This window comes from Stegostoma tigrinum, chromosome 27 (genome assembly GCF_030684315.1).
Source record: "Stegostoma tigrinum isolate sSteTig4 chromosome 27, sSteTig4.hap1, whole genome shotgun sequence".
Taxonomy (NCBI): Eukaryota; Metazoa; Chordata; class Chondrichthyes; order Orectolobiformes; family Stegostomatidae; genus Stegostoma; species Stegostoma tigrinum.
In genome coordinates, this window is record NC_081380.1 from 25,161,571 (window position 1) to 25,189,031 (window position 27,461).

Consider the following 27,461-nt stretch of genomic DNA (forward strand, 5'->3'; position numbering starts at 1 on the left):
GCAATGTGATTGACCCTTAAATGCTCGTCTAAATTAGCTTCACATGCCAATCAGTTCAGGAGCCATTAGTGTTGGGTGACAACTATTGGCCTTGCTAGCAAAAGCCACAAAAGAAATTTTATGAAATGATAAAAAAGACACTGACCATCTCCAAGAAAAGAAGTGTTAACTACCTTCCTTTGAGCTTAAGGATATATCTTTCACCAAATTTACTACTGTCAACATCTTCAGGGCCATCATTTTGTCCAAATCCAACAGTGATGAGCTCACCTCTTGAGTCTTCAAAGCCTGTGCACTGTTACCAAGTCAAAGTCAGGATTGTGCTACAGCACTGTCCACTCATCACGATGGACGTAGCTTTAACAACACAATAGAAACTCACGATCATCCAGGATAAATACAACACTTGATTGTTGCCCCATACACCGCCTTAAACATTTTCTCCCACCTTCAGTAGACATGCACTGTAACAACAGTATGTATAAATTGCAAGATACATTGTAACAACTCACTAGGTCTTCTTGAACAACACCTTTCAAATGTGAGACTTCTAACCCCTTGAAGAGCAAGGCAGTGGATGTTTAAAAACACGACCTCCTGTACTTTCCCCTCCAAATCTCACACCATCCTGATTCAGAACTCTATTGCTATTATACTTTTCTTTACTTGCGGTCCAAGTCCTGGATATCTTTCCCTTAGAGCACGCTGGACCCTAGCAAGTCAAAAGGCCCCTCTCCACCACCTTCTCAAGTACAGATAGGGTTGGGGCAATAAATGCTGGTCGTGCTAACGATGTCCACGTCCAATGCGTGAAAACCTGCCTAAGAATGAATTGCCTTAATTTTATGCCCTAGACTAGTGCTAACTCAATGTTGTGTATTGTTTACTTAAAGCTTAGCAACAGTCAAACTCAACCTGGATCATCTGAAATAATGAACACCGATACATTCCTTGTGTTTATTCAGTGTAAGTTTGAACAAAGTGTCATCTCATCCCTCACAATTACTTTGAAGTAACCAAACCCGTGATAAAGTTACTTGCTTACATAATGATGAAATTTGAACGTATTTACTATTTGCATGTCGAAGGGTCTGTTTCTGTGCTGTACAACTCTGTGACTGTATACCACCTAAGAAATATACTTAGCAAGTGTTACACAGTAATCACTATACTAATACAAGTATATCCAGGGAAGTGATGGCCTAGTGGCATTGTCACGGAGCTATTGATCCAGAGACCCAGATAATGTTTGGGGATGCTGGGGGCCATGGCAGATGGTGGAATTTAAATTCAATAAATATCTGGAATTAAGATTCTAATAATGTCCTCGAATCCATTGTCGATTGTCAAGAAAAACCCATTTGGTCCACTAATGTCCCTTATGGAAGGAAGCTGCCGTCCCTACCTGGCCTGGCCTACATGTGACTCCAGATCCACTGCAATGTGGTTGACTCTTAACTGCCCTCTGCACTATTAGGGATAGGCAATAAATGCTGCCTAGCCAGCGACACCTTCATCCTGTAAATGAATAAAGAAAATAAAAGCATTTAACAGATTATCGTGTTTCAAGGGCCATACGTGGCTAATTTTTTAATCAAAGTATTCACATCCATTATATCTTTCTTGCAGGTATACACTGATAATACAGTTTGCCAGTCTGAATCCAGTTTGACATCTGTATCTGCTTTAGCATGTTGCAGCACAGCAACTGGATATGTAGGGCCTCTGGGGAGGGTGCAGAGATAACGACAACATTTTAATTCTGCTGATTCTGCTAAAATTAATAGTGGAACTTATTTATTAGTCTTTTCTTTGATCAGACTGACAGAGTGTGGGCAAACCAATTTCAAGAAGCTACAGGTGGTGACCCTAGGGAATGGTATCTGGCAATTGGGAACGAGAGAGCTGCAACTGATGGCTTATGAGTGGGAGAGAGTAGTTGTGATCGGCAGAGAATTCAGAGGAAGGGCCACCGGACCCGAAATGCCAACTCTGACTTTTTTTTTCTTCACGGATGCTTCCAGACCTGCTGAGCTTTTCCAGCAACTTTGTTTGTGGTGTAGAGAGGAGGTGTAAGGCTTCCTTGAGGAAATTCCCAATCCTTCTGGCCCACAGGATGTGCTGTAAAATGTACTTCACTTCTGAAGCTGTAACTTCTACCTCGATTCCTGAGCCCTGGATTAACCCAGACAGCAAGTGTTATATTTTAATTACTCTGTAATCCTGATTTAAACATTTTAAAAGGTGCCACACCTGTCATGGCTAGCTCATTTGCAACAAGGCTGCTATTGGCACTATAAAAATGGCAATAGCTATGTCCATGGGTTTGGAACAGATTCCCTGATGTAATATTTTCAATCCCCTCCCCTAATTAAAGTTGGGCCAAAACAAATGTTTACTGTAATGAATTAAAATGGAAATAAAATGATTGAACCTTTAACTGGACAACGTGATGCCAAATAACGAACATGGATCAGATAGCATCAGATCAGGTCATTAAGTTCCAAATCAGCGTGTTATAATCATTTTGCCATGGCAACAGATCTTTGAAATCAACAATGAAGACAATAAATTTGGACACTTAAAATAAAATGAATGAGAGCAGGAATCAAACTGAACTGAAACAGGCCAGCATGAAGCCAGGAGAATGAGAGAATGAAGCAATTATCAGGAGCACATGCAAGTTCAGAAACAAAGTGCAATTATTCACATTTTAGGTTTGTTTTTTTAATTAATTTGCTTTCCACCATATGGCAACCTCCACCCAAACAAATTAAATGCTGATAAAAATAAGACTAAACAGCCCGCTGTTTGAGAGAATAGCCTGTCATCCGTCTTGGGGTGGTATTAATAAAGAGGTGTAATCGGGCGACACTGTGTCAGTCACCCTGAATTAAATATCTCAGCAAGCTCTGTGGGATTTCAGAGGTGTCAACCTGCTGCACATCTCTGCAAAATACACTTCCTACTCTTTCAGCATTAAATGAACACTTAAAAAAGGATGTGAAGTGAACGTAACGGATAATGTGGCTCAGTTGGATCCCATGAATTTGAATATTTGCTGAGAGTTCTGTGTCTGGGAGAGTTGAGCAGAATATAACAGCTCAGTAGGAGCATAATGACGTAAATGCCAAGAATGGGCAGCCAGCAAGATGCTAGCCGTAGTGTGCTGTGCATACAGATTGAAAGTGTAGCCTTCCTTTGCCTTTCACTGAAAATCTCAACCCCCCCCCCCCCCCCCCCGCAACAAAGGTTAAAATATAGCTCTTGAAATGTATTTATCTCCAAAAATGGTGAGGGTCCTTTTCTAAATTTATGACCTAGCTTTGTTAACTATGTTGAAGAGATACTGAATATATACGCTTATAAAATTAAAAATACCTAAGTTGATCAATTAAGATCTTCCAACCTATTGCAGTCAGATTTTTGAATAATATCACACTGCAAAAGTGTATGTGTGGTTCGAATCTCATAAATACATCACCAGTTATTGATTTTCAAGAGGTGTGTTGTGCATTGGTGAACACGAAACGATAAAAGGCAGAATGCACAATGCCAAAATTCCTGCTCTTGTTTTGACCTTAAGCTTTTGAACCCTATCTCGCTTGAATGATATAAACTGTGGAGATGTTCATGCTGCTGAATACTAAACTCGCAAGTGTGGATTATCACAAATGGAATGGGCTTGTTCAATGTTTTAAGTATTCAGCCGTCTGCTGCAGCCTTTTCTATTTATACTTTGTTTTGGAAGTGTAATGAATACAGATTTCAGCCATTTTAGTGACTTGTGTTTTTTTCTCGGATTCTTAGTACCTGTAGGACATTTGAATAGAATTGGGGAACTGTCGTGATAATACTGTGAATTACAACCATTATCACCAGGTACCAGAGGGCACAAACTGTTGCATGTTTGGTATATTTTTGCAATGTAATATCCTAAAACTGTATAATGTCTAACTGTGGCTGCATCTTCTTATTTACTTAAAGGGGCTGGGCAAAATGACAATTTATATTCAGCAAAATAATTAATTATGATTCAATTTATATTGTGCTGTGTTCACTCAGCATACAAAATGTGGATTACAGTGGAATATTTAAGGTAAACTATAATTCAACAAATGTTTAGCCCTTTTTTGCGGTAGGTGATTTTTTTTTTGTTTTGCAGTTGTTGTGGATTTAGAACAAATGGTATGTTGGTGCAGTACATTGGTTAATTCTGAAATACTGAAATGTGATATTAGCCAAGAATTTCCTGCAACGTATGAATAGTAACATATGCAATGATATACAACCTCTTGTGTATTACTGATCTTCTAATTGCAAACTTCTTTCAAAATGGCCTGACCAAGTAATTTGAATGTAATGGCATCAAGAATCTCCAAAGTGACTAGTTGTTTCACCACATGTGTATTAATGAGTTATATCACCAGGATCAATACTGAAATGACTAGAGTCATAAATTCAAAGTTGCAAATATCATTTGTCATAATATTTTGAAAATAAAAATGAGCTTTAGATATTGTCAGCTCCTCTGTCCCATTTTCATAAACCATGCAAGTTACAATTTCTTTTGAGCCATGTATTTAGGATACAATTAAGATACCTACATAGTGCCAGGGTTATCAGTGCACTGCTACTCCAGGGAACATCTCTTCGGGCCTGTGCATCCATTGAACTGTAAATATTGGGTGAGCAACATTGACCTCCAATGGGAATGAATATAATGCCATTTATTAATGGGCAGGAATTCTGTATCATTTCAGTCCACAATGTGCACTTCAGTGTAAAAAAGCCAGCTGGACAAGGCTGCCTTGACAGGTGCTGAGTAAATGTAGTCCATTGCTGGCTCCGAGGGGCCAGAGATGATGAACACTTCAACAGCTCTTGGATGAGCTGCAGCAGTTTCCTCGCTGCCATGTTACTGCAACTGGGAAAGCATCTTGGTGATGGACAATTAAACAACTCATTGGAGAAGCCCAGTGAGTCAGTGCAAAGATAAGGCCGAAGCATTTGTGCATCTATGACAGGTTGATTGTTGAGGACAAGGTCAAGTATGTTTTCCCTCGTGTTGGTTCCCTTACCACTGCAGATTTACATCCTTGAGGACTCAGCCAGCTCAGTCAGTAATGGTGCTGTCGAGCCACACTTGGTGATGCATATTGAAGTCCTTCACAGAAACTATGACCTGTGGCCTTACTTTCATTGGCCCTTCTACCAATTGGTGTTCAACGTGGAGGAGTATAGATTCATCAGCTGAAGCTTAGGAAGGGGGGTGTACAATAAGTTGTAATCAATAAGAGAAATCCTTGCTCATACTTGACTGATGTCATGAGATGCCACGAGGTCCTGAGTCAATGTTGATGGTTCATAGGACAGCTCCTGTACCTCTGTGTTGCCATCTCTAGAATATCTGTCCTGCCTTGGGACAAGACATAGCTGGGAGTGATGATGATTATATCCATACATTGTCTGTAACGTATAATTCTATGAGTATGACTATGTCAAGCTGTTGCTGGACTAATCTGTGAGACGGCTCTTCCAAGTTTGACAAAAGCCCCCAAATGTTAGTAAGGAGGAGTTTGTAGGGTTGACAGAACTGTGTTTGCCGTTGTCATTTCCATTACCATTGACAGTGTTCCTTCTGGTCTCATTCCTTTTTGAACATTCTCTAGCCAATTGGACAACTGGCTTTCTAGGCGATTTCAGTGGAGAATTAAGAGTCAACCACTCTGCTGTGGGGGGGTTTAGTGTCACATGTAATTTAGATCAGGTAAAAATGGGCTATTTCCGTTCCCTAAAGAACAATAGTGAACAAAACGGGTTTTTTACGGCAAGTGTTTCTTGGTCATGATTCCTGAGATTTACTTTCAATTCCAGATTTTAAAAACTAGATTTATATACCTCCATCTGTCAGGGTGGCATTTGAACCCATGTCCCTGCAGCTTTGGCCTGCACCTTGGGGTTGCTAGTCTAGTGTGTCACCACCTTCTCCCTGGTCCTCGGGGAAATCATGCAATATGCAACAAACTCGGCTTGCTGCTTCTGGTATTCATGAATATAATTTGCTTTAGTGAACAAGGCTACCTGTTTAATGTAAACCTTGAGAGTAGAGTGCTTGATGCTACTCGTATCTATCATGGCAGCTTGCAAGAAGCCAGTGACAAGTAAATTCAAATCTATAGTTAGTTGTCTTGGTCATGCCACGATAATTTCAGGGTGCAATACAGCCTAATCACAGCCGTCTTACAAAATCCAAACCATCTTATCCAGTTCTAGTTAGACAGCCTCAGTAATTTATTTTTACTTTATAAACTCTTCTGGGGCAGTAGAGGATCACGTGAACAATTTCCTTCTCATTAGATTTGAGGCTGTGTTTTTCTTGTGCTTTCCAGAGCAGGATTATCAGATGGACCCACAGAATGAAATAGAATTATTGAGTGACATAGCATTAACAGTTCAGGATCCTTTGGAGTAACAACAATTGCTTCCATATATAAAAAAAACCCTGCAAACTATCATTCAACAAATGTCTCCGTAATCTTTACCTCATTTACATAACGTTTTAAATGATTACTTCAAAGAATGGAAGAATGACAGAGTGCCATTTAAACAGCATCTTTCACAACCCTGGGGCATCCCAAAAAGCTTTACAGCCAATGATATATTTCTAATATGTCGTCACTGTTGTGATATAGGAAACACAGCAACCAATTTGCACACAGCAAACTCCCACAAAGAGCACCATCTCAATGAGCGCACAATCTGTGTTTTTTTTCTCATGGTGTGGAGGTGCCAGCGTTGGACTGGGGTGGACAAGGTCAGGAGTCAGACAACACCAGGTTATAGACCAACATGTTTATTTGAAATCACAAGCTTTTGGAGCATTGCCTCTTCATCGGGTGAATTGACTTCTGGTATCTTTTGACTTCTGACTTTTCTCATTGTGTTAATCATAGGCGAAATTTTTACCAGGTTACTAGGAGCAAGGCTCCTTTCTCAGTGTCTCAGATAGTTTCTCACTGTCCATAGTTGATGTGCAGGAACATAAAGTGATGTTAGGTCGTGAGGTCATAAATGTGTTGGCATTGTGGTGGTTTCTTTTTGTGACATTCCTGGTTGTTTACAGATCACTAATACTAAACCACTAGGGAATCAATATTAATTTTTCTGGAAACATTTGACTAGCTCTTAAAAGCACTGATAAAATGGATGAGAAGGATAGACATATTTCTCACACAGCATTTAAATATAAACAAGCAATTAAAGAGCTAAAAGTCAGCCTGTCAAACTTTGATATTTTTGAAAGATAAAAGGTGCTATATTAATGTGAGGTTTTTTTTATTTTTGTTGGTGTTACAGCAATGGAAGATATAGTAAATTCACAGATAATCACTCCTGGTATCTTGTGGTATTTAGCACTTCTACCAGTATGAACCGGGTAAAGGCTGTTGTGACAGCTCACTCATCAATTCTCCCTTGCCTTTGCTCTGTCTTGGCTCTATCTAGTGATTATGTGATTAGTAGAGGATACAGCACTGTTGAATATTTACAGAAGAGGCTCTGTTCGGAGCTAACAAAAGGGCTTATTGCATGATAGCAATAAGTATAATGATAATTAGTCGGGCATAATTGCTAGGACCTTAGGGAGTTGGTACAGATATATCTGCTCCCTCCTGAAGCTGAAGTAGAATGTCTTGCCTCCACGCACAGACCGTGTGTGACAACAGTGGGGTGGGAGCACACCCCCATCAGAAGCATGATTTTATACAAAAAAGGATTTTCAATTGTCTTTGCACTATTAATTTCTCTATTCCAATTCTGTCTGTGATTTTTATTTTAATGTAATTTAGAGGCAGGAATAAATTGGAGGAAGTGAAGAAAACAAGACCATTGTGGAAATCAGTGTCGAAGGAAGTTTTGCAAGATCACAATGTTTGCTTCAGTTTATGAAAGTGAACCCTAATCAAGATATAGCCTAAATGAGAATGTGATTAGTCTGTATGGGAAAATTTAATAAAGAGGGAACAGTGGGATGGAAAAACATTTAAAGTCTGTCACTCTAAGTTATTCTTGGATAGAACAGAGAGGCAGTTAGATCTTGCATGAGGCGGATGCAAGAAAGAACAATAGTAATCAGATCAGCATGATTTCACTGACTTAGAGGGAACTGTTGGACATAGCCTCTAGCAGAACTGCAATGGAGAGAAAGGAAGCAGGATTCATAACAAATCGCTTGAATTAGATATTGTAGTAACAGCAGGGAGCTACGTCATAATTGGAAAAATCTACTCCTGGTTTATCATGATTACACTATGGTAGGAATAAAACAAAAAGGCACAGGAATAAAGCAGACATTTTAAAAATGTATAACTTTATTGTCAGAAATGCTGGAAAGGAAAGGGATTATGTCAACACACAGAAAAATCACCTTGTGAAATATTCTGAATGAAGGCCCATTGATTTTTAGTTTTGCCAAAGTACCTAAATTAGAAAGGAGAAAATCTATTTCTTAATTTTTGAATGCCTCAATTCGATACAAAAAATATTGCTTTGAACAGTCAAGACAAACAGCCATTCAGAAAATGGTAACACAACTTTACTGAGTTATATCATAAAATGTGAGAGTGATTTGGTAGAGGCAATTAAAGTTGCACTCTCAAAGGCAGACTTGGTTTGATCCCAGTTTTTACAGGCCTTCTGAATTTGAAGCACTTGGACATGTCCAATTTATGTTGAGCTAGTTGGATTTCCCCATTAATAAAATCTCCATTTTCTCATGTATCATGTGTCTGTTTTCCATGAAGAATAGGAGGGAATAGGTGCTGGTTTCACTGGACTGTGCCCTGCATTACAGAGATGTCTGAAATGTGCCTTGGACTAGGTAGGTTGTCAGGTATGCCTGGTAGCCATCTAAAGCAGGATGCCTATGTTAGTGAAGATAGTACTTTGTTGCCTGTTTTACAACCACAAAAATGTTTCATACGAAAACTGGCTAAGTTGTAACTGGTGCTGTAGATGTTCTTCACAAACAGAGGTTAAAGCAAATTTGAAATCGCTTTGCATACAATCAGCTGATTTGGAGGAGTCTATGTGTAACATTCGGTGGCATCTCCATCTCTGAGCCAGAAGCACCAGGTTCAAGATCGACTCCAGGGACTGATGGCTAAGGAAGGTGCATTGATAATACAGTGAAATAGGTTGAGCTGCAAATCCTTTCAACATGTTACAACAGCAGGCAATAAGTGTAGGAGAGATATTAAACAAAAGAACTGCTGGAATCAGAAACAAAAATAGAAATTGCAGGAGAAGCTCAGCAGGTCTGGAGAGAAAGCAGATTGGATGTTCCAGGTCCTGTGACCCTTCTTCAAAACAAACTACAAACAAATTAGTAGAAGGAAACAAACAAGATGGCGAGGCCTCATGCTCCCATGAGGAGCTCAAACAGTTCATCCACTTCACTAACACCTTCCACCCCAAACTTAAGTTCACTTGGACCACCTTTGATTTCTCCCTGTCCTTCCTGGACCCCTCTGTTTCCATCGCTGGCAACCACCTGGAAACCGATATCCATTTCAAGCCCACCGACTCCCACAACTACCTAGAATACACCTCCTCCCACCCACCTTCCTGCTGAAATACCATGTCCTATTCCCAATTCCCTCCGCCGCATCTGCTCTCGAGATGAGGCATTCCATTCCCGTATATCCCAGATGTCCTTGTTTTTCAAGGACTGCAACTCACCCTCTACAGTGGTCGAAAATGCCCTCGACCATGTCTCTTGCATTTCCCACAACTCATTCCTCACACCCCCTCCCCACAATAACAAAAACAGAATCCCCCTCACCCTCTACCACCCCACCAACCTCTGGATCCAACACATCATCCTCCAGCGCTTCCTCCATCTGCAATCTGACCCCACCACCAAAGACATTTTTCCCTCCAAACCCTTATGTGCTTTCTGGAGGGACCATCGTCTCCCTGACTCCCTTGTCAGCTCCACATTTCCCTCCAGCCCCACCACACCCAACACTTTTCCTTGCAACTGCAGGAAGTGCTACATCTGCCCCTACACCTCCTCCCTCACCCCCATTCCAGGCCCCAAGAAGACTTTACACATCAAGCAGATGTTCACCTGCACATCTGCTCATGTGGTACACTGTATCCACTGTACCCGATGTGGCCTCGTCTACATCGGAGAAACCAAGCGGAGGCTTGGGGACTGCTTTGTGGAACACCTACGCTCGGTTCGTAACAAACGACTGCACCTTTCAGTCGCAGACCACCCCTTGTTATCTTAGACCAGATGTAAGATTGCAAGTATTTTGAAAGCATATTATCTGCAGATGGAAGATGGATTAAAGAAATAAGAACAAGGATGGTAATGGGAAAAAGTATTTTGGCAAGAGATCATTGCTAAACAGCTGAACAAATAACCAAAATAATGTTTGGTAAAGAAATTGATTTTTTAGTGAATCTGAGACTTCCATCTTATGAAAGGAGGAGGCTGACATGCTAAATAGTTCTACAATGTGGTTTGGAGGAGAATGGAAAGTGCTCACTGGACAGAAAGAGTAACAAGTACTCTGGGGCGTGCATGAGCAAAGAAATTTGCTGTAGGTAATTAGAAAAAGGGAGGGTGTATCTTAAGAAGAAACAGACTTTTAAAGATGAGGGAGGATGGATTCAAGAAAGAAGAGGAAGGGAAGGGCTTTCAATTTTGGATGGCTTGAAAATTGATGAATATCATTGGCAAATGAAAAAACTGGCTCAGGATAGACATGGACTGAGAGAAGTTTATAAATCATGAGGGGCATATGTAGAGTGAATAGTAAAGGTCTTTTACATGAGTTAGGGGAGTTCAAAACTAGAGGGCATATTTTTAAGGTGAGAGGAGAAAGATTTAAAAGTGACCTGGGTGGCCTATATATGGAATGCAGTGCCAGAGAATGGGTACAGTTACAACATTGAAAGGACATTGGAATGGTACATGAATAGGAACGGTTTAGAGGGATATGGGCCCAATGCAGGCAAGTGGAACTAGTTTAGTTTAGGAATCTGGGGCAGCACGGATGAATTGAACACAAAGTGTCTGTTTCCATGCTGTATAACTCTGACTTCACAAGCCAACGACCTGCTATGGACAAATCATACGTGAGAACAATAATGATGTCAAAGTAGTTGGTGGCAACTAAATGAAGGTGGTAACACAATAAGGGCAGGATGCTGATTCAGTGGTTAATGCAATGCCAAGTTGGGTTCGTTTCCAGTCTTGGACTGCTGTGTCGAACTTGCACGTTCTCCCTGTGTCTGCGTGGGTTTCAGCTGGGAGCTCCAGTTTCCATATGCAGTTTAAAGATGAGCAGGTTAGGTGGATTGGCCATGGTAAGCATAGGACTACAGAGGTGGGCCTGGTTGGAATGCTCTTCAGAGTGTCGGTGATGAGTCAATGTGCTGAATCACCTCTTTCCATACTGTAGGGATCATAAGATTCTAGTTGCAATGAAATGCTGTATAGGGCTGTCATGACGGGACCAGGCACTTAGGGCAGTTTACTCAGGTGTTCTTTTAAGGGGTACAGTTGACGAGAAGCTGCAATCATGACAATAATGAAAAAAAGACATGTACCTTGATGTTTATGAACCAGGAGGACCAGGGATGCCCCTGAGAGCAGTGATAGGCTGGTGTCAATTGCACCCCATCTTGCTGTCACTTACCTGAGGGTTTCTGCTGGTGAGGCAGTGGCCCAAAATTTCTGCATCTGGATTTGTAACAGATCTCCTTGTAAGACTCATGGAAGGTCCAATTTAGTCTGAGCCTAAATCCAGTTTGCTTGGGGTATGTTCTACTAGTTGTGTGCATGAAAACAGGCCATGGCCTCATGTCATGGAAAACCAGTTGAACTAAATATCTCTACTGCTGTTCAGCTGTACCTCCTTACTTCCCTAGAAGTAGAGAGACAGTAGGAACTGCAGATGCTGGAGAATTTGAGATGACATGATGCAGAGCTGGATGAACACAGCAGGGCAAGGAGCATCAGAGGAGCCTGAAGGCTGACGTTTTGGGTCTAGACCTGGAGAAGGGTCTAGGCCCGAAATGTCAGCCTTCTTGCTCCTCTGATGCTGCTTGGCCTGCTGTGTTCATACAGCTCTACACCATATTCCCTAGAAGTAGCCCCAGTTTCCTTTAAGAAGTCCTGATTCTTTCTTCACAGATTGGTCAATATGATTTTCTTTGTATTAGTTGTATGGATAGAGATGTAGGTGGAAGCCCATTGCTTCCTGGAGAAAGGTTTACTCGCTGAAGATCATGTGGGGCAGTTTTTTGCCAAGAGCTGACTTTAACCTTGTACCAGATTTAATTACTTTGCGCAAAATATTACACCTCCAAGTAATTGTTTAAATGAGAACAAGCAGAGGACTTGCATTATGCTGACTTCAAGCAAACATTGGGACTGATGTGCATCATATCCAGTGAGACAGGGAGCTGCTGTTTTGACACTCTGTTCATTTGTCAGAATGACAGTGCTGAGCTCTTCCAGGAACCACTACATCAGCCAAGAAAGCAGATTTGTCACTAGGTCACATGAGCAAAGTATTATAGCCCTTTTTGATGTAGCTGTGACTACCCTTCATGAAATTGACTGTCTGTTTAAAAATAGAATATAAATCACAAAGTGAAATGGCTGTCTTTATGTCTGACCCTATTTAGCCTGGCATGTTTAATAGGCTGTCTTTCGTTTACCCTTGGACTGCTTTGCACAGTAAATCAAGCAGAACATTGCATCACCTCCTTCAAATATTCCATACAATAGGAAAGAAGGACTTGCTCACAGATCAAATGGAAATATAAAAACAGAATTGCTGAAGGGGTCAGTAAAATTGACAGTTGTCCAAGTTTGTGTCAAATCATGTAAATTTCAAACTCATGGCTAACTTCAGTGTGAGAGGTGGAAGTGCGTTCTTCCTGGTATGCATTGGAATTTCAATGGATTGGAGTGGCCCAACCAAGTATTTTACACTGACGGTGAATTAGTCAACCTTTGCCTCAGGCCTTCCATTGGCCTATGTCAAAATAATAGCCACAGAATAGAATTCTTCAAGTCAATCCCCTATTAAAATGGGCTCACAAGTGGGTGGACTTCTTTCTCTTCAAAGCTGATAGAAAAATCAGCAGAAATGTGAAATTCCTATTGTAACTGTAGTAATGCTTTATTTATTCTAAGTATGTTGCTACTTTACTGTGCATTGGCGATCAGTGGACCGAAAATCATAAGCATTGGTGAAACATAGCCTCAAGCAATTTTACTCCATTTCTCACCAGCTTCTCCAACCAGTCCCTCTAGTCTTTTTGTTACATTGTGGTTGTCAAAGATGTCCTGAGGCCATGCCATTATGTGCCTTCTCATATCTTCCTCGACTCTGCTGTGGAATTTAACACAGCCAACCATTTCATTTTCTTCAGTACTGCATTTCTAGAGCTGCCCTCTTCTTGATTCCTTCATATCCTGACGAAGCCAGTTGGCCTCTTTCAGCAGCTTCTTTTCTCCCTTTCTGTACGGCCACTTCACACTATTCAAAACTTTATTATTTGCCTTATATGCTTACACTTTGCTGCAATTTGGCAATATTATCAACCACTGAGTGTGTTTCACTGTATTTCTCTGCATCTGCCTGTGTGCAGGCCATGGCCTGTTTTCATGCACACAACTAGGAGAACATACCCAAGCAAAGTGGATTTGGGCTTAGACTAAATTGGACCTTCCATGAGTCTTACAAGGAGATCTGTTACATTTCCAGATGCAGATCTGACTGTTGCTGTGATATCCAAAGAGGTGTTTAGTCTGGAGGAGAGGGGTTTATGCTGTACCTTCGGCAGATCCAACAAAGTTGCAATGACCCAGATCCCACTCTTGGGGACATGCTAGTAAATGTGCAGAATGTAAATGTTAAATGTTGCATATCTGCACTGCTGTTCTTTTTCTGAGTGTTATGAGATCCATAGTCACCTCTTTTAGGCGAATTACTTTTTCCTCTGCCCTCTCAACATCTGGAGTATGAGAAGGATTGTATCATATCCAGTGCGTACTTTCTAAGAACACAGGGGATATTCTTGTGCAGTGGTAGTATCCCTTCCTCTGGGCCAGGACGTTTGAGTGCAGATCTTCCTTGGAGATCTGAAATAGCATTTTAGTTGAAGTGGTGCAGGTCTAGAACATGTTAAGATCGGTAAGGAGGAGCTGTTAGAACTTTTACCAGGTATACATGTACTAAAATCCCCAGGGCTTGATGAGATGTATCCAAGGCTGCTCTGGGAGGCAGGGGAGAAAATTGCTGGAAACCTGATGGAGATATTTAATATTTCACTGGCCACAAATAAAGTGCTAGATGACTGGAGGATAACAAATGTGGTTCCTTTTTTCAAGAAGGACAGCAGGGATAGTACTGGTAATTATAGACCAGTTAGTCTGAAATCAGTGGTAGGGAAATTATTGGGAAAAGGTTTGATGGAAAGGATACTCAACCCTTGGAAAGGCAAGAATTGTTCAGGGATAGTTAGCATGGACTTGTTAGAGGGAGATCCTGTGTGACTAATTTGAGTTTTTTGAAAAGTTGACCCTAAATATATTGATGCGGGTAATGCAATTTATGTGGGTTAAAATAGACGTCAGTAAGGCCTTTGACAAGATCCCACATTGAATGCTGATACAGAAGGTAAGAGCTCATGGGATCCAAGGCAAGTTGGCAAGCTGGATCCAAAATTGGCTTGCAAATAGGAGTCAAAGGGTGATGGTGGAGGGTTATTTTTGTAATTGAATCCTGAGACCAGAGGTGTACTGCAGAGATCGGTGCTGGGACCCTTACTGTTTGTTATGTACATAGTGTTAATGTCAAAGGTATAATTAGTAAGTTTGCAGATGACACAAATGATGGTGATGGTGAGGAGGATGGTACAGTCTGATAATAATCCGCTGGTAAATTGGGCAGATTAAATTTAATCTTGATAAGTGCGAGGTGATAAATTTTGGAATGTCTAATAATGGAAGGATATAGAAAATAAATGGTATGTCCCTAGGGTGCTGAGGTACTGAGAAACAATGTGACCTTGATGTACAAGTCCATAGATCCCTGAAGGCATTGGCAAACAGGGCAGTGAAGATGGCATACAAGATGCTCGCGTTCATTAACCAGGACGTAGAGTATGTGAGCAATAAAGTCTTGTTACAACTTTTTAAAAAAATTGATCAGACCACATATGGAATACTGTGTGCAGTCCTGGATGTTTCGAATGCAATCACATCTTTCTGACTGTGAGAGGGTGCAGAGGAGATTCACGTGGATGTTGCCTGGGATGAAAAGTCTCAGTTACATGGACAGAAATGGATAGGCTGGTTTGTTTTCCATGGAGCAGTCAGGCTGAGGGGGCCATCTGATTGAAGATTACAAAATGATGAGAGGTATAGACAGAGTAAATCACAAGAATTTTTACCCCATGGCAGATGTGTCTAAGACCATAGGGCACAGGTTTAAGGTGAGGAAATCTGAGAATTTGATTTTCACTCAGAACGTGGTCGAAATATAAAATGTGCTGCTTGAGAAAATAATAGAGGCAGGTACACTTGCAACATTTAACATCTAGATGATTACTTAAAACATCCAAGGCGTAGTTGACTATGGACCAAGTGCAGGTAAATGAGATTAGTGTAGTTTGGTGCTTGTTAGTCAGTGTAGCCATGGTGGGTTGAAGGGTATGTGTCCACACTGTATAACTCTATGAACATGCCCAAACAAGTTGATTCAAAATACATACAAGAATGTGGGTTTTTAAACAACACTGCCTGAACAAATTAATTTTAATGTAAAGTAACATTAAGTTTAATAACAGTGAAACGTGACTCTGGGCATGATCAGTATCCCTTCATGTGAGAGTAACATGTAAGAAACTAAAGATCATCATATCTGGAATCAGTTCAGGTGGCATTTTATGTGACCTGTAAGAGCAGGAATTACGCTGGGAGTAGACACTTGTTAGAATGAGAGCCACACTTCAGATCCCTGTAGAGGGTTGGAAGTCCAGATTGTGAGCTCGTAGCATGGCAGTGGTAGGCTTCCCAAGGCGGTTTCTTATTCACTGTGTAGGCTGATTATATTAAAACCTTTGGGAAGTATGTCCTACATTCAAGATTAAGTCAGCAATGCACACAGTTCTCCTATGTTTAATAGTGATGTGCAATAGCCAGCTTTGTGCAGTTATTACTGATGTCAGCAGTTTTCTTTGTTACTTCATGAAGCAGAAGGGCATAAGGAACAGGTGAGAGACAGCTTGCATTGAAGCTAGGGACTAGCGAAGGTTAGTCAGAGAACTGGGGTTAGGGGAGGGGTGGAAAGGTGTGGAGAAGAAGTTGGGGCATGGAGCAATGGATGATCGAAGAACGAATAGAGGGTACAGTTGGAGATTTGGAGGAGAGGATGCATGAAGGAGGGCTCTTATTGGTCAATAACAGTGGTTGCAATGCTAATACCTCTGGTGAAGCCTCGTCAGGATGCAACCATCCAGGGAAGGCATTGTAGATGACAGGGACTAGCACAATGCAGCAACAAGAACCAATGCCCAGGAGCTGTTGGCATGGTGACACCAGAGATCGATGCAGCTGTCCTGGAAGTAACCATTGAAGTACAGCCTCATGGATTTAGTGGGAATGGGAATCTCACATCAGTAACCCATAAGGTGACTCATGTCTATTGTAATATTCCAGGGCTTCACAGGTGACGTTGCTGTAAATATCACAGGCTGTCACACACCAGTTCAGTAAGTGGTGACTAATGCCTACTGGCATTGTGTGAATTAATTAATCACTGACTCCATAGATGAAGAGCGAGATGGCAAGGGCACTGGACTTCTCAGCTATCCTCTGTTTCCCTAGAGTGTAAATGGTAATTTATTGCACTCATGTGGCCATTGGAGCTCAATGGAAGCAGCCAGTGGCATTTGTGAATTACAAGGACTTTCACTTGTTGGATGTGACAATGGTCAGTGACCATGAGCAAAGAATCCTGCATGACTAAGGTCTTTCTCTATGACTCATACATTTTGCATAATTTAAAGCTCCCAGAGCTTTTTGAGGCCCTATTCCAGGCCCGGGGCTGGATCCACCATTTACAAACCCTTGTGGAAGCCTGATTGTTGCTTACCATTGACAAACCCTGACTCCTTTCCCTCCCACGCTCTACTGTCTCCCTGTTTATATATCAAGCTGTCCCCCACAACATAACTATTATCCTCTCTGCATCCTGAGACTCTGCCACCAATCCCCACAGCGAAGTTTCTCCACCTCCCGTCTGCAGCACTAACTCCCTGATAAACGCTCAACAGTATTTCGTGAATGGACACTCCAGACTGATGACAGACCAACGGCCTTAAGTGACTTAGCCGGGTGGCCAGACCAGCGCAACATGTGTGCAGCTCCCTGACTATGTCCCTGAAACTCCACAGTTGGGTTACCTTGGCTGATGTTGACCCACTCTCTGTGTTGCAGTGATAAAGATCACCCAGTTGTCACCTCCACAACTGGATCACTGATCATGCCTAAGCCCTTGGGCACATATCTGAGGCTGCCTTTGACTTACTGTGCAAGGCCTCCCTTTACTGATTCTCTGGGCTTGCCTGAGGACAGCTCCCCTTAGACTTTAGGATATAGCTGTTTGTTTGCAGCACATGCAGTATGTTTGCCACATAAGCTGCTGATGTGAGATTGACATTGCATGTTGCCATACAGCAACAATTCCATCCCTTTTGGTGACCGCTGACCAGCATGACAAACTGCCTGGCTTTGTGCCTATGCTAAACTGCAAGGCAATGCAGTAATAAAGCTCTGGATGAACACTAAAACACAAGGCATGCCAACAATGCAGTGAACATCCAGATAGGTGCTAAGTAAATGAGCACTAAGAGAGCATGAGTAGCCCTGAGATGCGGCCTCGTCCAATACGGGTGCCTGTCAGTGCCTGTGAGCTGTTCTTTTAGCAGCAATATAGTGAGAGGTGCGAGTGGATTGTCCCACTGTGGTATTAGAGAGGCTGGTATGTGTCAGATGTCAGTGTCTGTGACCATGGTCTGCATGTGGTCACTTCCCATGAAGAATACCTTGAGACATTGGTCCAAGATGGAGGTTCAGACAAGTGGTTGGCAAGCTGAGGTGGCCTGGTACCCGCTGTCAATTTCATGCCAGAAATTCTCAGCATCTAGTTTCCCACCAGTAGATAATAGAATGGGAGAACCTGCAAATTGATGAGGCAAGATAAAGTCGTAATGACAGATATAGTGAGCAATAATCCCAGTTAACAGGTCTCTTGTTGCTCACTGATAATGGGAACTGCAGATGCTGGAGAATCAGAGATAACAAAGTGTGGAGCTGGATGAACACAGCAGGCCAAGCAGCATCTTAGGAGCACAAAAGTTACAAAGTGTGGAGCTGGATGAACACAAAGATGCTGCTTGGCCTGCCGTGTTCATCCAGCTCCACACTTGGTCATCTCTTATTGCTCACTAGCAGGAATCTCAGCTTAACATCTGTAACTGACTAGGATAATATGACTTGTGTGCCCTGATGTCGTGAAAGACCTTACTCAACTTCTCATGTGATTTTCCAAAATCTCTTGCCATTACCCACATAATTCATACCTTTGAAATATTCTGTCCTGTGTGAGCAATTCATATATAGAGGCTGATGAGAAAACTGAACTATTATTGCAAATCAACAAAATGTGAGGCTGGATGAACACAGCAGGCCAAGCAGCATCTCAGGAGCACAAAAGCTGACGTTTCGGGCCTAGACCCTTTATCAGAAAATGATTGGATGGCTAGGATTGTTTTCCTTGGGGCCTAGGAGACTGAGGAGGGATGTGACTGAGATGTATAAAATTAAGAGGAGCACAGATAGGGTAGGCAGGAAGAAACTTTGCTCTTTGGTGGAGGGTTCAATTACCAGAGGCATAGATTTAACAAAGGGACAGGAGATTTACAGGGGATGTGAGGAAATGTTTTTCACCCAGAGGATGGTGGGAATCTGGGATTATTTCCTGTGAGGGTGTTAGAGGCAGAAACCCTCATAACATTTAAGAAGTATTTAGATGTAAACTCGCCATGTCAAGGCTATTGGCCAAATCCTGGAAAATGGGATTAGGATAGCCTCAAAGAGGCCTGCTGTGTTCATCCAGCCTCACATTTTATTATCTTAGGATAGCCTCAAGGTTGTTTCTGACTATTGCAGAATCAGTGGGCTGAAGGGCTGTCTTTTGTGCTGGAGACCTTCAGAACTGTATGGCCTTATGAGAACAGTTGTGTGCATCATCTTTGACATGGGTAACTTGCAATGTGAAAGATAGTGTTGATTTGTTTATTTTTTTTCCATATGAAAAGAGGAAGATTTGGGGTAGAAATGCGGTGGTACACTAATATGTCTCCTTGCCTGATTTATTCATATGATCTCCATGATGAGGCACACTCACAGCAGACATCCATCTTTGAACCAGTCCGAAAAAGACACTGCAAAAGCCAACTGTTAAAGATCATCAAACTTTATCAATTTCAATGCTCTCTGTTTCGCAACAATAGTGTGATGAATGTAAAGATCTGAACATTTCAGACCTACCCTTTTAGTTGGAAGTTGTAACTTCACAGAATCACCACATTACGACAGTCTAGAAGGAGATCATTCAGCTTATCATGCCTGTACTGGCTGTTCTGCCTCATGTCAATCTCCTGACTTATCCCTATAACCCTACATATAGTTCCTGCCCACTGCCCAGCTTGGTGCCTCAATTGAACCTGCCTCCACCACATTTCCAGGGAGTGCAGTTCCTACTCTAATTACTGAGTCTTAAAATGTTTTTCTCACATTACCTTTACACCATTTGCTCATCACTTTAAATCTGTCCTGCTTATGCCATATAGGTTGTTTTTGTGTTGAAAAATTGGTGTGAATTCAAAAGCATTGTATGATTCAGTACTCAACAGTTCAGAAGTGAGCCTTGGGGATATCTGCTGTTAAAGTAGGAAAAATAAATGTCTTTAAAATGGCAATTTATTACCTGTACCTCTGAGGAACCATGGAACTGTTAATAAAAGAAATGATCATTGCAAATCAGACCTAATCTGAACTGAAACAGAATTGTTATCAATCTAATATTCATTCCTTCAGTGGCCTACTTGTCACATTCCCACAAATTTTATATGTTTAACATCAAAATATGGCCGATGTATCTGTGCACAGGAAAGCAAATATACAGCAAGAAGATGATCTAAAAATAGAAAAACAAAACTGATCAATATTAACAGGATGTAAGAGATCCTCTTGTTAGAATGATGTGAAAATACTGTAAGTTTCACATATTTGCAACAATTATTCAAACAGGCAGCAAAGCATGAACAATTTTTCAAGCATTACATTAAATTACATTGAATCTACAGCAGAAAGAAATGTTTGTTTTCATTACGTGTGCATCAGTGCTAATATAATTGTAGAATGGTGCTAATTAATGGACATTGATTTCTAACTGTGCAGGACATTGTCCTCATGGCCTGAATCATTTCTGTTTTTATTGTGTGTGCTTCAGGAACTGAAAGTTATCGCGCAATCACTAAAAGCAAAAAGATGACTTTTCCAACGGTAATTAAGCTCTGGTGACTAAAAAAACGCTGTCAGTGAACCAGACATTTAGTGCTGGATGACCAACATACTTTACCACCTGGATCAGTGCATCGTCATTTCTCTGGATAATACATTTTAAGAGTTTCATCCTTTATATTGTCTAAAATAAGCAAATTTGAATTTAATAAATATGAAGAGACTTATGAAAATTAAATGTGTAGTGACACTATCAAACAGAACAGCTTGGAAATTCAGCATTGGCCATCTATAGACTTACAGAGGATGTAGGGTAAATGCTGCACTGGTATTGAGTTTCGGACTTCATTGTAATAAAACTGATGAGCTATAGCCCACTACTTTTAAGAAAAAGGAAGAAACCTAAAGTTTTGGAGCAGATTTGTAGCTCGGGTTGTTGGTGTTGTGGTTGGTTGGTTGGCTTGCCGAGCTGGTTTGTTGTTCCACAGACGTTTCATTACCGTGCTGGGTAATACCTTCAGTGCAGCATCCGATGAAGTATCGGTGTGTTTTCCCACCTAGGTTTTAAAACTCTGGGGTCCATTGAGCTGGATTGCCTCACTTCCGGTTTCCCTTCATAGTGGAGTGTAATAGGGTCAAGTTTATTATGTTTATTAATGGCTTTCTTCGTGGGGTGCCAGGCTTCTAGGAATTCCTGTGCTTGTCTCTGCTGAGCTTGTCCCAGGATCTTGATCTTGTCCCATACGAATTGGTGGTTCTCCTTGTCCATGTGGATTGAGATGAGTGAGTATTGGTCATGTCTTTCTGTAGCCAGTTGGTGCTCATGTACTCTTGTGGTTAATTTCCTTCCTGTTTGTCTGATGTAGTGTTTCTCACAGTCTCTGCAGGGGATTTTATAGATGACATTGGTCCTGTCCATGGCGGGGAGTCAGTCTTTAGTTTGGGTGAGCAGTTGTTGGGCTGATGTGGGCTTGTGTGTCATTCTGGGACACCAAAGATGCGACAAATACTCACTCATCTCAATCCACATAAATAAGGAGAACCACGACTTCAACTGGGACAACACCAAGATCTTGGGACAAGCTAAGCAGAGACAGGCACAGGAATTCCTTGAAGTCTGACACTCCATGAAGAAAGCTATTAATAAACACATAGAACTTGACTCCATATACACTCCACTACAAAGGAAAACTGGAAGTGAGGTAATCCAGCTCAATGGACTGCAGAGTTGAAAAACCAGGCAGGAAAGCACACCGACGTTTCATCGGAGGCTGCACTGATGATTTTACCCAGCATGGTACCGAAATGACAAACCAGCTCAGTGAGCCAACCAACCTCACAGGAAGAAATATTGGAAGAAATTTCATTTACGTATAGCATAGAAAGATGCTACATTCATACAGCATCTTTCTTGGCCAATGTACATCTCACATCACTTTTGAAGTGTTATAATGTAGGAAACGTGGCAGTCAAGTCGTTTGCTGCAAATTCTCATAAACAGAATTATGATAATAACCAGATAGTCTTTTATCTTCTTGTGGTGTTGATTGAGGGATAAATATGGGCTAGGTGATGGGGATAAAATTCTCTCGTGACAGCTGTGTAGCAGACTAGGCTCCTCGGAATAATGTCTGATCAGAAAGATGGCACCACAGCCAGTAGAGAGCTCCCTGCACTGCAGTGTCAGCCTTAATTTTTGTCCTCAAGCCCTTGGAGGAATCTGGCAGAAAATCAGATCTATGATAGTGCTGCAGTGGTACTTGGGTAAGTATTTTGAGCAGTATTCTCAAGGATGAGGGAGATAATAAATCAATCTTTGTTGAATAAAAATGACTGTTTGCACATGGATTCCGTTGTGTTTTATTTGCTGACTTGCTGCATGCTGTTGTGCAATTTATTGAGGTTTTACAATAAACTGTATATGGTGTTCCATCACACCATTTCAAAATTTCTATTGATTCAAAAGTTTGAACTCTCCTGTAAGATGGAGGCTCATTTGATAGCACAACATTGGGAGGCTTTATGTTTATAAACTACATGAGCTCCAGGACCTATCCTGTTCCACTCTGCTGCAGCTCTATACCATTTTGTGCAGTCCTTTTTTATCACCATCCACAACTTAAGGCCAACTAGTACACAAACAGTTGAATACTTTTCACAGCAGAATGGTGTTATTCAAGGATGAAAAAATGAATCTATTGGGATTGTGCCAGCAACTGGTTTTAAGATTTCAGTGAAAACCTGGTCACTTTTATTTTATCTGCTGTATTACAGCTGTATTTTTGTAAATTTTTTCATTCCTTTCTGTGATAGAAATTTGAAAATATTAAGAGGCAACACATTAAGAAGACAGTAACATTGATTGGCGTTTGGTTTCCTGAGGCTTCTGTCCTGGACTAAAGAAGAAAATACTTAAAGTTTATTTGAAAGAGGCATTATTTCAATTCTAAATCTTAAAAAAAAGTGCAGACCTGGAAATGTCAGCAGGGATCTCATGATGGCACAGATAAAGAAACACGTTGAGTTAGTTTTTTTTTAAGCAGCACAATCCCAGATCAAATGTAAAGGACAGGCTTATTTTATTTTACCATTTAGCCTTTTGAATTTCGATTTCTCTTTCCTCTGCAGCTTAAATCCATACAGCTATGATGAAGGCTGTCTGAGTAGCAGTGAAGATCACATTCCACTGGCTGCACTGCCCTTGCTCGCAATATCTTCCCCACAATATCAGGATGCAGTCACAACAGTGATTAGCAGAGCGAATCAGATTTACAGTGAATTCCTGAAGTCTGTGGATGGGATTGGATTCAATGGCCAGGTTAGTATTCGGCTCTGAATGGGCAATTGTTCAAACTTCATTAGATCCTCTGTTTAAGGTGACATGAATTGATCACACTTAGTGTCCCATTTTGTACATAGCTTCATAAACAACAATGTTAACCTTTTCTTCAGTCAAGATAATGCAGAGGACCTGGCATTTACAGGTTACACAAGTTTTGTGGATTTACATACAAAAGCCTTTGTACCATCATCCAATGTGCGTGAGTTTGCTATGTGACTAGGATCCTTTGGTAGAAGTGAGCCCCGGATCTCCTGAGAAAGGGGACTTTTAGTCCACCAACACAAGAATGGGCAGGTTTTAGAATTAAATGGATATGGGTATGTGGAACCTGTTCATCCAGGAATCAGCTGTATGCTCCTCAGCTGACAGGACGCATAACGTTCTCAGCGGTGTTCCCTTGTTGGTATACTTAAAGAAATTCCAGTATGACTTCACAAGGAGGGTACTGAATATGTGGAATGACCTGTCCAGATACACACTGGAGGCGTTAATGATAAAAGCAAAATTCTGCAGATGCTGGAAATCTGAAACGCTCTTGGGGAAATCTGGAGAAACTCAGCAGATCTAGCAGCAGCTGAACAGAAGAAACAGAGTTAACAGTTTAAATCCAGACTTATTCAGAACTGGATGCAGATGGTATACAGAAAAGAAGAATTTGATGAATAGTTGAAGGAGTGGTTGATTTGAGAGGTGATCATTTCATGCCCCCTGCTTGGATGAACAATACCTCATAAAGTACCTTCACAGTGAAAAATGATGGGTGGTGTTAGGAACAATGTGATACAGTGGCTCAGCACACTGACTTTCTGCATGGACTTAAATCTCCTAAAGACTTTTGTTTAATTGTAAGGATCCAGCTGGAAATGGTTTGGTGTAATTTTAATTAAGTTTTTGGTTGCCACAGGTCCACAGTTAAACTGCTCAGAAAGCTCAAGACAGACATAATATTTCAATGACTTCCCTGGATACAACTCCAGAAGAAAGAATGTTATGGTATTGCCTTTAATTGCAACAAATACTGTGCTTTGTACAGAATACCAAAATTAGGGGAGATAGACCTGAAGGATTAAGACAGCATCTTTAAAGATAACTGTGCCATTTGTTTTCTTCGGGGTGGATAGAATTTTCTGCATTTCGCAAGTGAATTATTCTATGAATCTCTGAATCAAAACTTATGGTGATCCATTTAAACTGGAGATAAGATGAATGCATTATCCCGAATAGATAAAATCTTGCTTTGATTTTCTGGTTCCCACTGTGTGTACAAACTAACCTAATTTAGCTTCCTAATTTATCTTCAAAGGCTGAGGCAGTTGGGAGCATGTATGTAATCTCAGAACCTTGTTGAATACTTTATAACTACTTCAAATGAATAAATTGAGATATATACGTAATGTATAGATATTCCTCTGCAAAATTCAACTGAATCTGTCCAAATATCATTGCTGTTCACATCACATGATACAATGCTGCTTCTGATCAAAGCATATTGATTGAGAATATATAGATGCCAAGTGTCTTCTATCAAATATTCTATTGGATTTTCTGTGCTGAGAAAACATTGGAATCTGAAAATAGTAGCTGATAGTAATCAGTGTTAAGTTTATATGAATTATGGAATAAGTGTGGAGGTTGAAAGCGGTTTAACTGCAGGCCTGGAAATCCAAGCTTTTTGTGCTGTTCCTTTATTTTTAAAATCAAAAATGAAAAATTCAGGAGAAAATAGTTAACCTCTTAAAACCCAAGTATTTGAGAAAAATCATTATTTGGACCATCGATAAAACTTGATAAAACAGAAATGATTCCAAAATAATTTCTAGTGATTGAAAGAAAAAGGTAATAAAACAATATACTCTGTTCACTGAGAAAATGCTGGAAGCCAGCCGGGCTTTTGAGGAGGGAGGCTTGTAGGATTTATGTTTCAACCTTTCTGACTAGCTAATGAAGAACTGTACAAGTCTTGTGATTGAAGTGTGATCTCTGTACTTTTCTGTCTAAGGATGCTGCCTAACATGTTATTTCAGATTTGCAGCATCTGCAGGATTTTATTTCTTGCGAACAAACCACTGATTCTCTATTGATCACCTCTTTAGGACAAAAAGTTTGTTTCTTCCAATATTTGATGCCCAGACAACCAAAGTTCAACACCTCTGAAGGTTGATCCATGAAATGATCCCAGCTTATGGTAACGTTAGTTAAGTCTGATTCCAGAGAAATCAGGATTGATAGACCGTGAGCAGAATTTTCCACCTCTTTGAGCAGCAGTGGCATGTCAAGAAATTACAGTAAAATTCAACTTCTTGATGAAAAGAAAAATAGTGTCTGATTTTCCCCTAAGGGTTTAAACGACAAGCTCAGAATCTTGCTAATCAGTAGCAACTACCTCAATGCCATGCATTTGTATCTTGTTATTAACTAAACTGGCTTCCTTTCTATGCAGCTTCTAATTCTCCTCTCCATCCCTGACAACATAGACCTCACCAACAGTATCCATGTCCCATTAGTGGGAAAAGAAAACTGTCTTCACAACAGCACTCTTTGTGTTAGACACCAATCCTTTCAACCCTTCAGCCAAGCAAGTTGACTTTAGCAAAACACCAGCCCCAGCACATCACCATGCCTACTTTCAAACCAACTCACACACCATTTCAGCCCATCAGGACTTCACTTTCGACCCTGGAACACTTTGTAACTTGCAAGCTTCTGCAAAGTACCTTTGTGTGCAGGGGCATGTGCATCTTGTATATTGACACCTGCATTTTAAGGACTACTTTCTTAGCACTCACTCACTTCATACTTATTTAGAAGATGTGAACTTCTCTGGCTTGCATTGCTTTGTAGCACAAAGGATGGATCATGAAGCTTTTCATGATTTAGAGCAGTGAACAATCGAGCAGGTAGATATATTTCTGTACTGTAGCATGTCTCATCAATATCACTTCTACAGTGACATGTGGAGAATACTCTGTGTATGTGCTTCACTTGAATGGCATTTGTGAAAGTCAAAGGGAAAGCAGTCCTTAGTCTAGACAAAGGAGCCTGCAGTCAGCTGAGGTCTCAACGGACTCCAGTCTTGGGGAACCGGCCAGGGTCAGTTCTGCAAGTCAGATATATACTGTCCAGGGATGACAGGCCCAGCAGTCAGGCTGCTGTCGGGGGAGGGACGTTTCCTACAATGAGACCACATGAGAGATCAATATAACAACAGTGGATGTAAGAGCGGACAAAAGATGACACATGAACAAGGGATTTCATAAGTTGTCCAAAGTGAGTAAGAAGAGCATGAATGGTTCATAGTTTGGGAGGCTGAGGAGGGTGAGAGCTGTTGAGTGGATGCATGCAATAATGAGAGTTGCACCCCATGAGCGTTGGAAAGTGGTGTGTGCAGTAACAGAGTTAGGATGATTGATGCTATGAACAGTAGGGAGCAGAGAGATGATGGTGGCACTTATGCAGCAGATTCATGCTGAAGATAGTTTGCCTTCTCCCTGCATGTCTGTGTGTCATGCTGACTGAATCTGACAGTCTGACCTCCTTTACTGATCAGCGGGAAAAAAAAAACATGGACTTCCTTTCTATCACTCCATCTGCCAATACTTTCAGGCCCCTGTTTGTGAATGGAGGAGTGAATGTGCCTTTCTAGGCCCGATCCTCCAGAGGTAATACCGGAGTCCTGAGGGGTCACACTGATACATCGCAGTGTAAATACAGTATCCTGGCTTGTTGCACCTGAGGTGCTACAAGGATGGGATTTAACTGACGTCAGTAAGAAGAACATTGTACGCTCCCAACTGTGGTGAGTATTTCAGACTTAGTTATAGCATGATTCCACAAAATGGCCATTTGCAGGAGATAATGTGATAGAAGTGACAGGAGATGTGGTGTATCAGGCAACATAAATCTCACTCGGGGAAAAGTGGAAAAATGGGAAAATTCAGCTCAGAAGTTTTAATTTTGAAAACTGATTATCATGCTGGTCAGTCACTGAACACATTT

At 41.1% G+C, this 27,461-nt stretch overlaps 1 protein-coding gene across 6 annotated transcripts in view; it reads left to right on the forward strand.

Annotated features, from left to right (window-relative positions):
• The window catches only part of pitpnm3 (PITPNM family member 3), a 624,224-nt gene that overhangs the window by 460,166 nt on the left and 136,597 nt on the right, over positions 1-27,461 (forward strand). For all 6 annotated transcript variants that reach the window (XM_048557117.2, XM_048557116.2, XM_048557121.2 and 3 more), the window contains one exon: positions 23,252-23,441. In XM_048557117.2, coding sequence (XP_048413074.1) covers positions 23,252-23,441 — 190 coding nt within the window. The remainder of the gene's footprint in view (positions 1-23,251; positions 23,442-27,461) is intronic.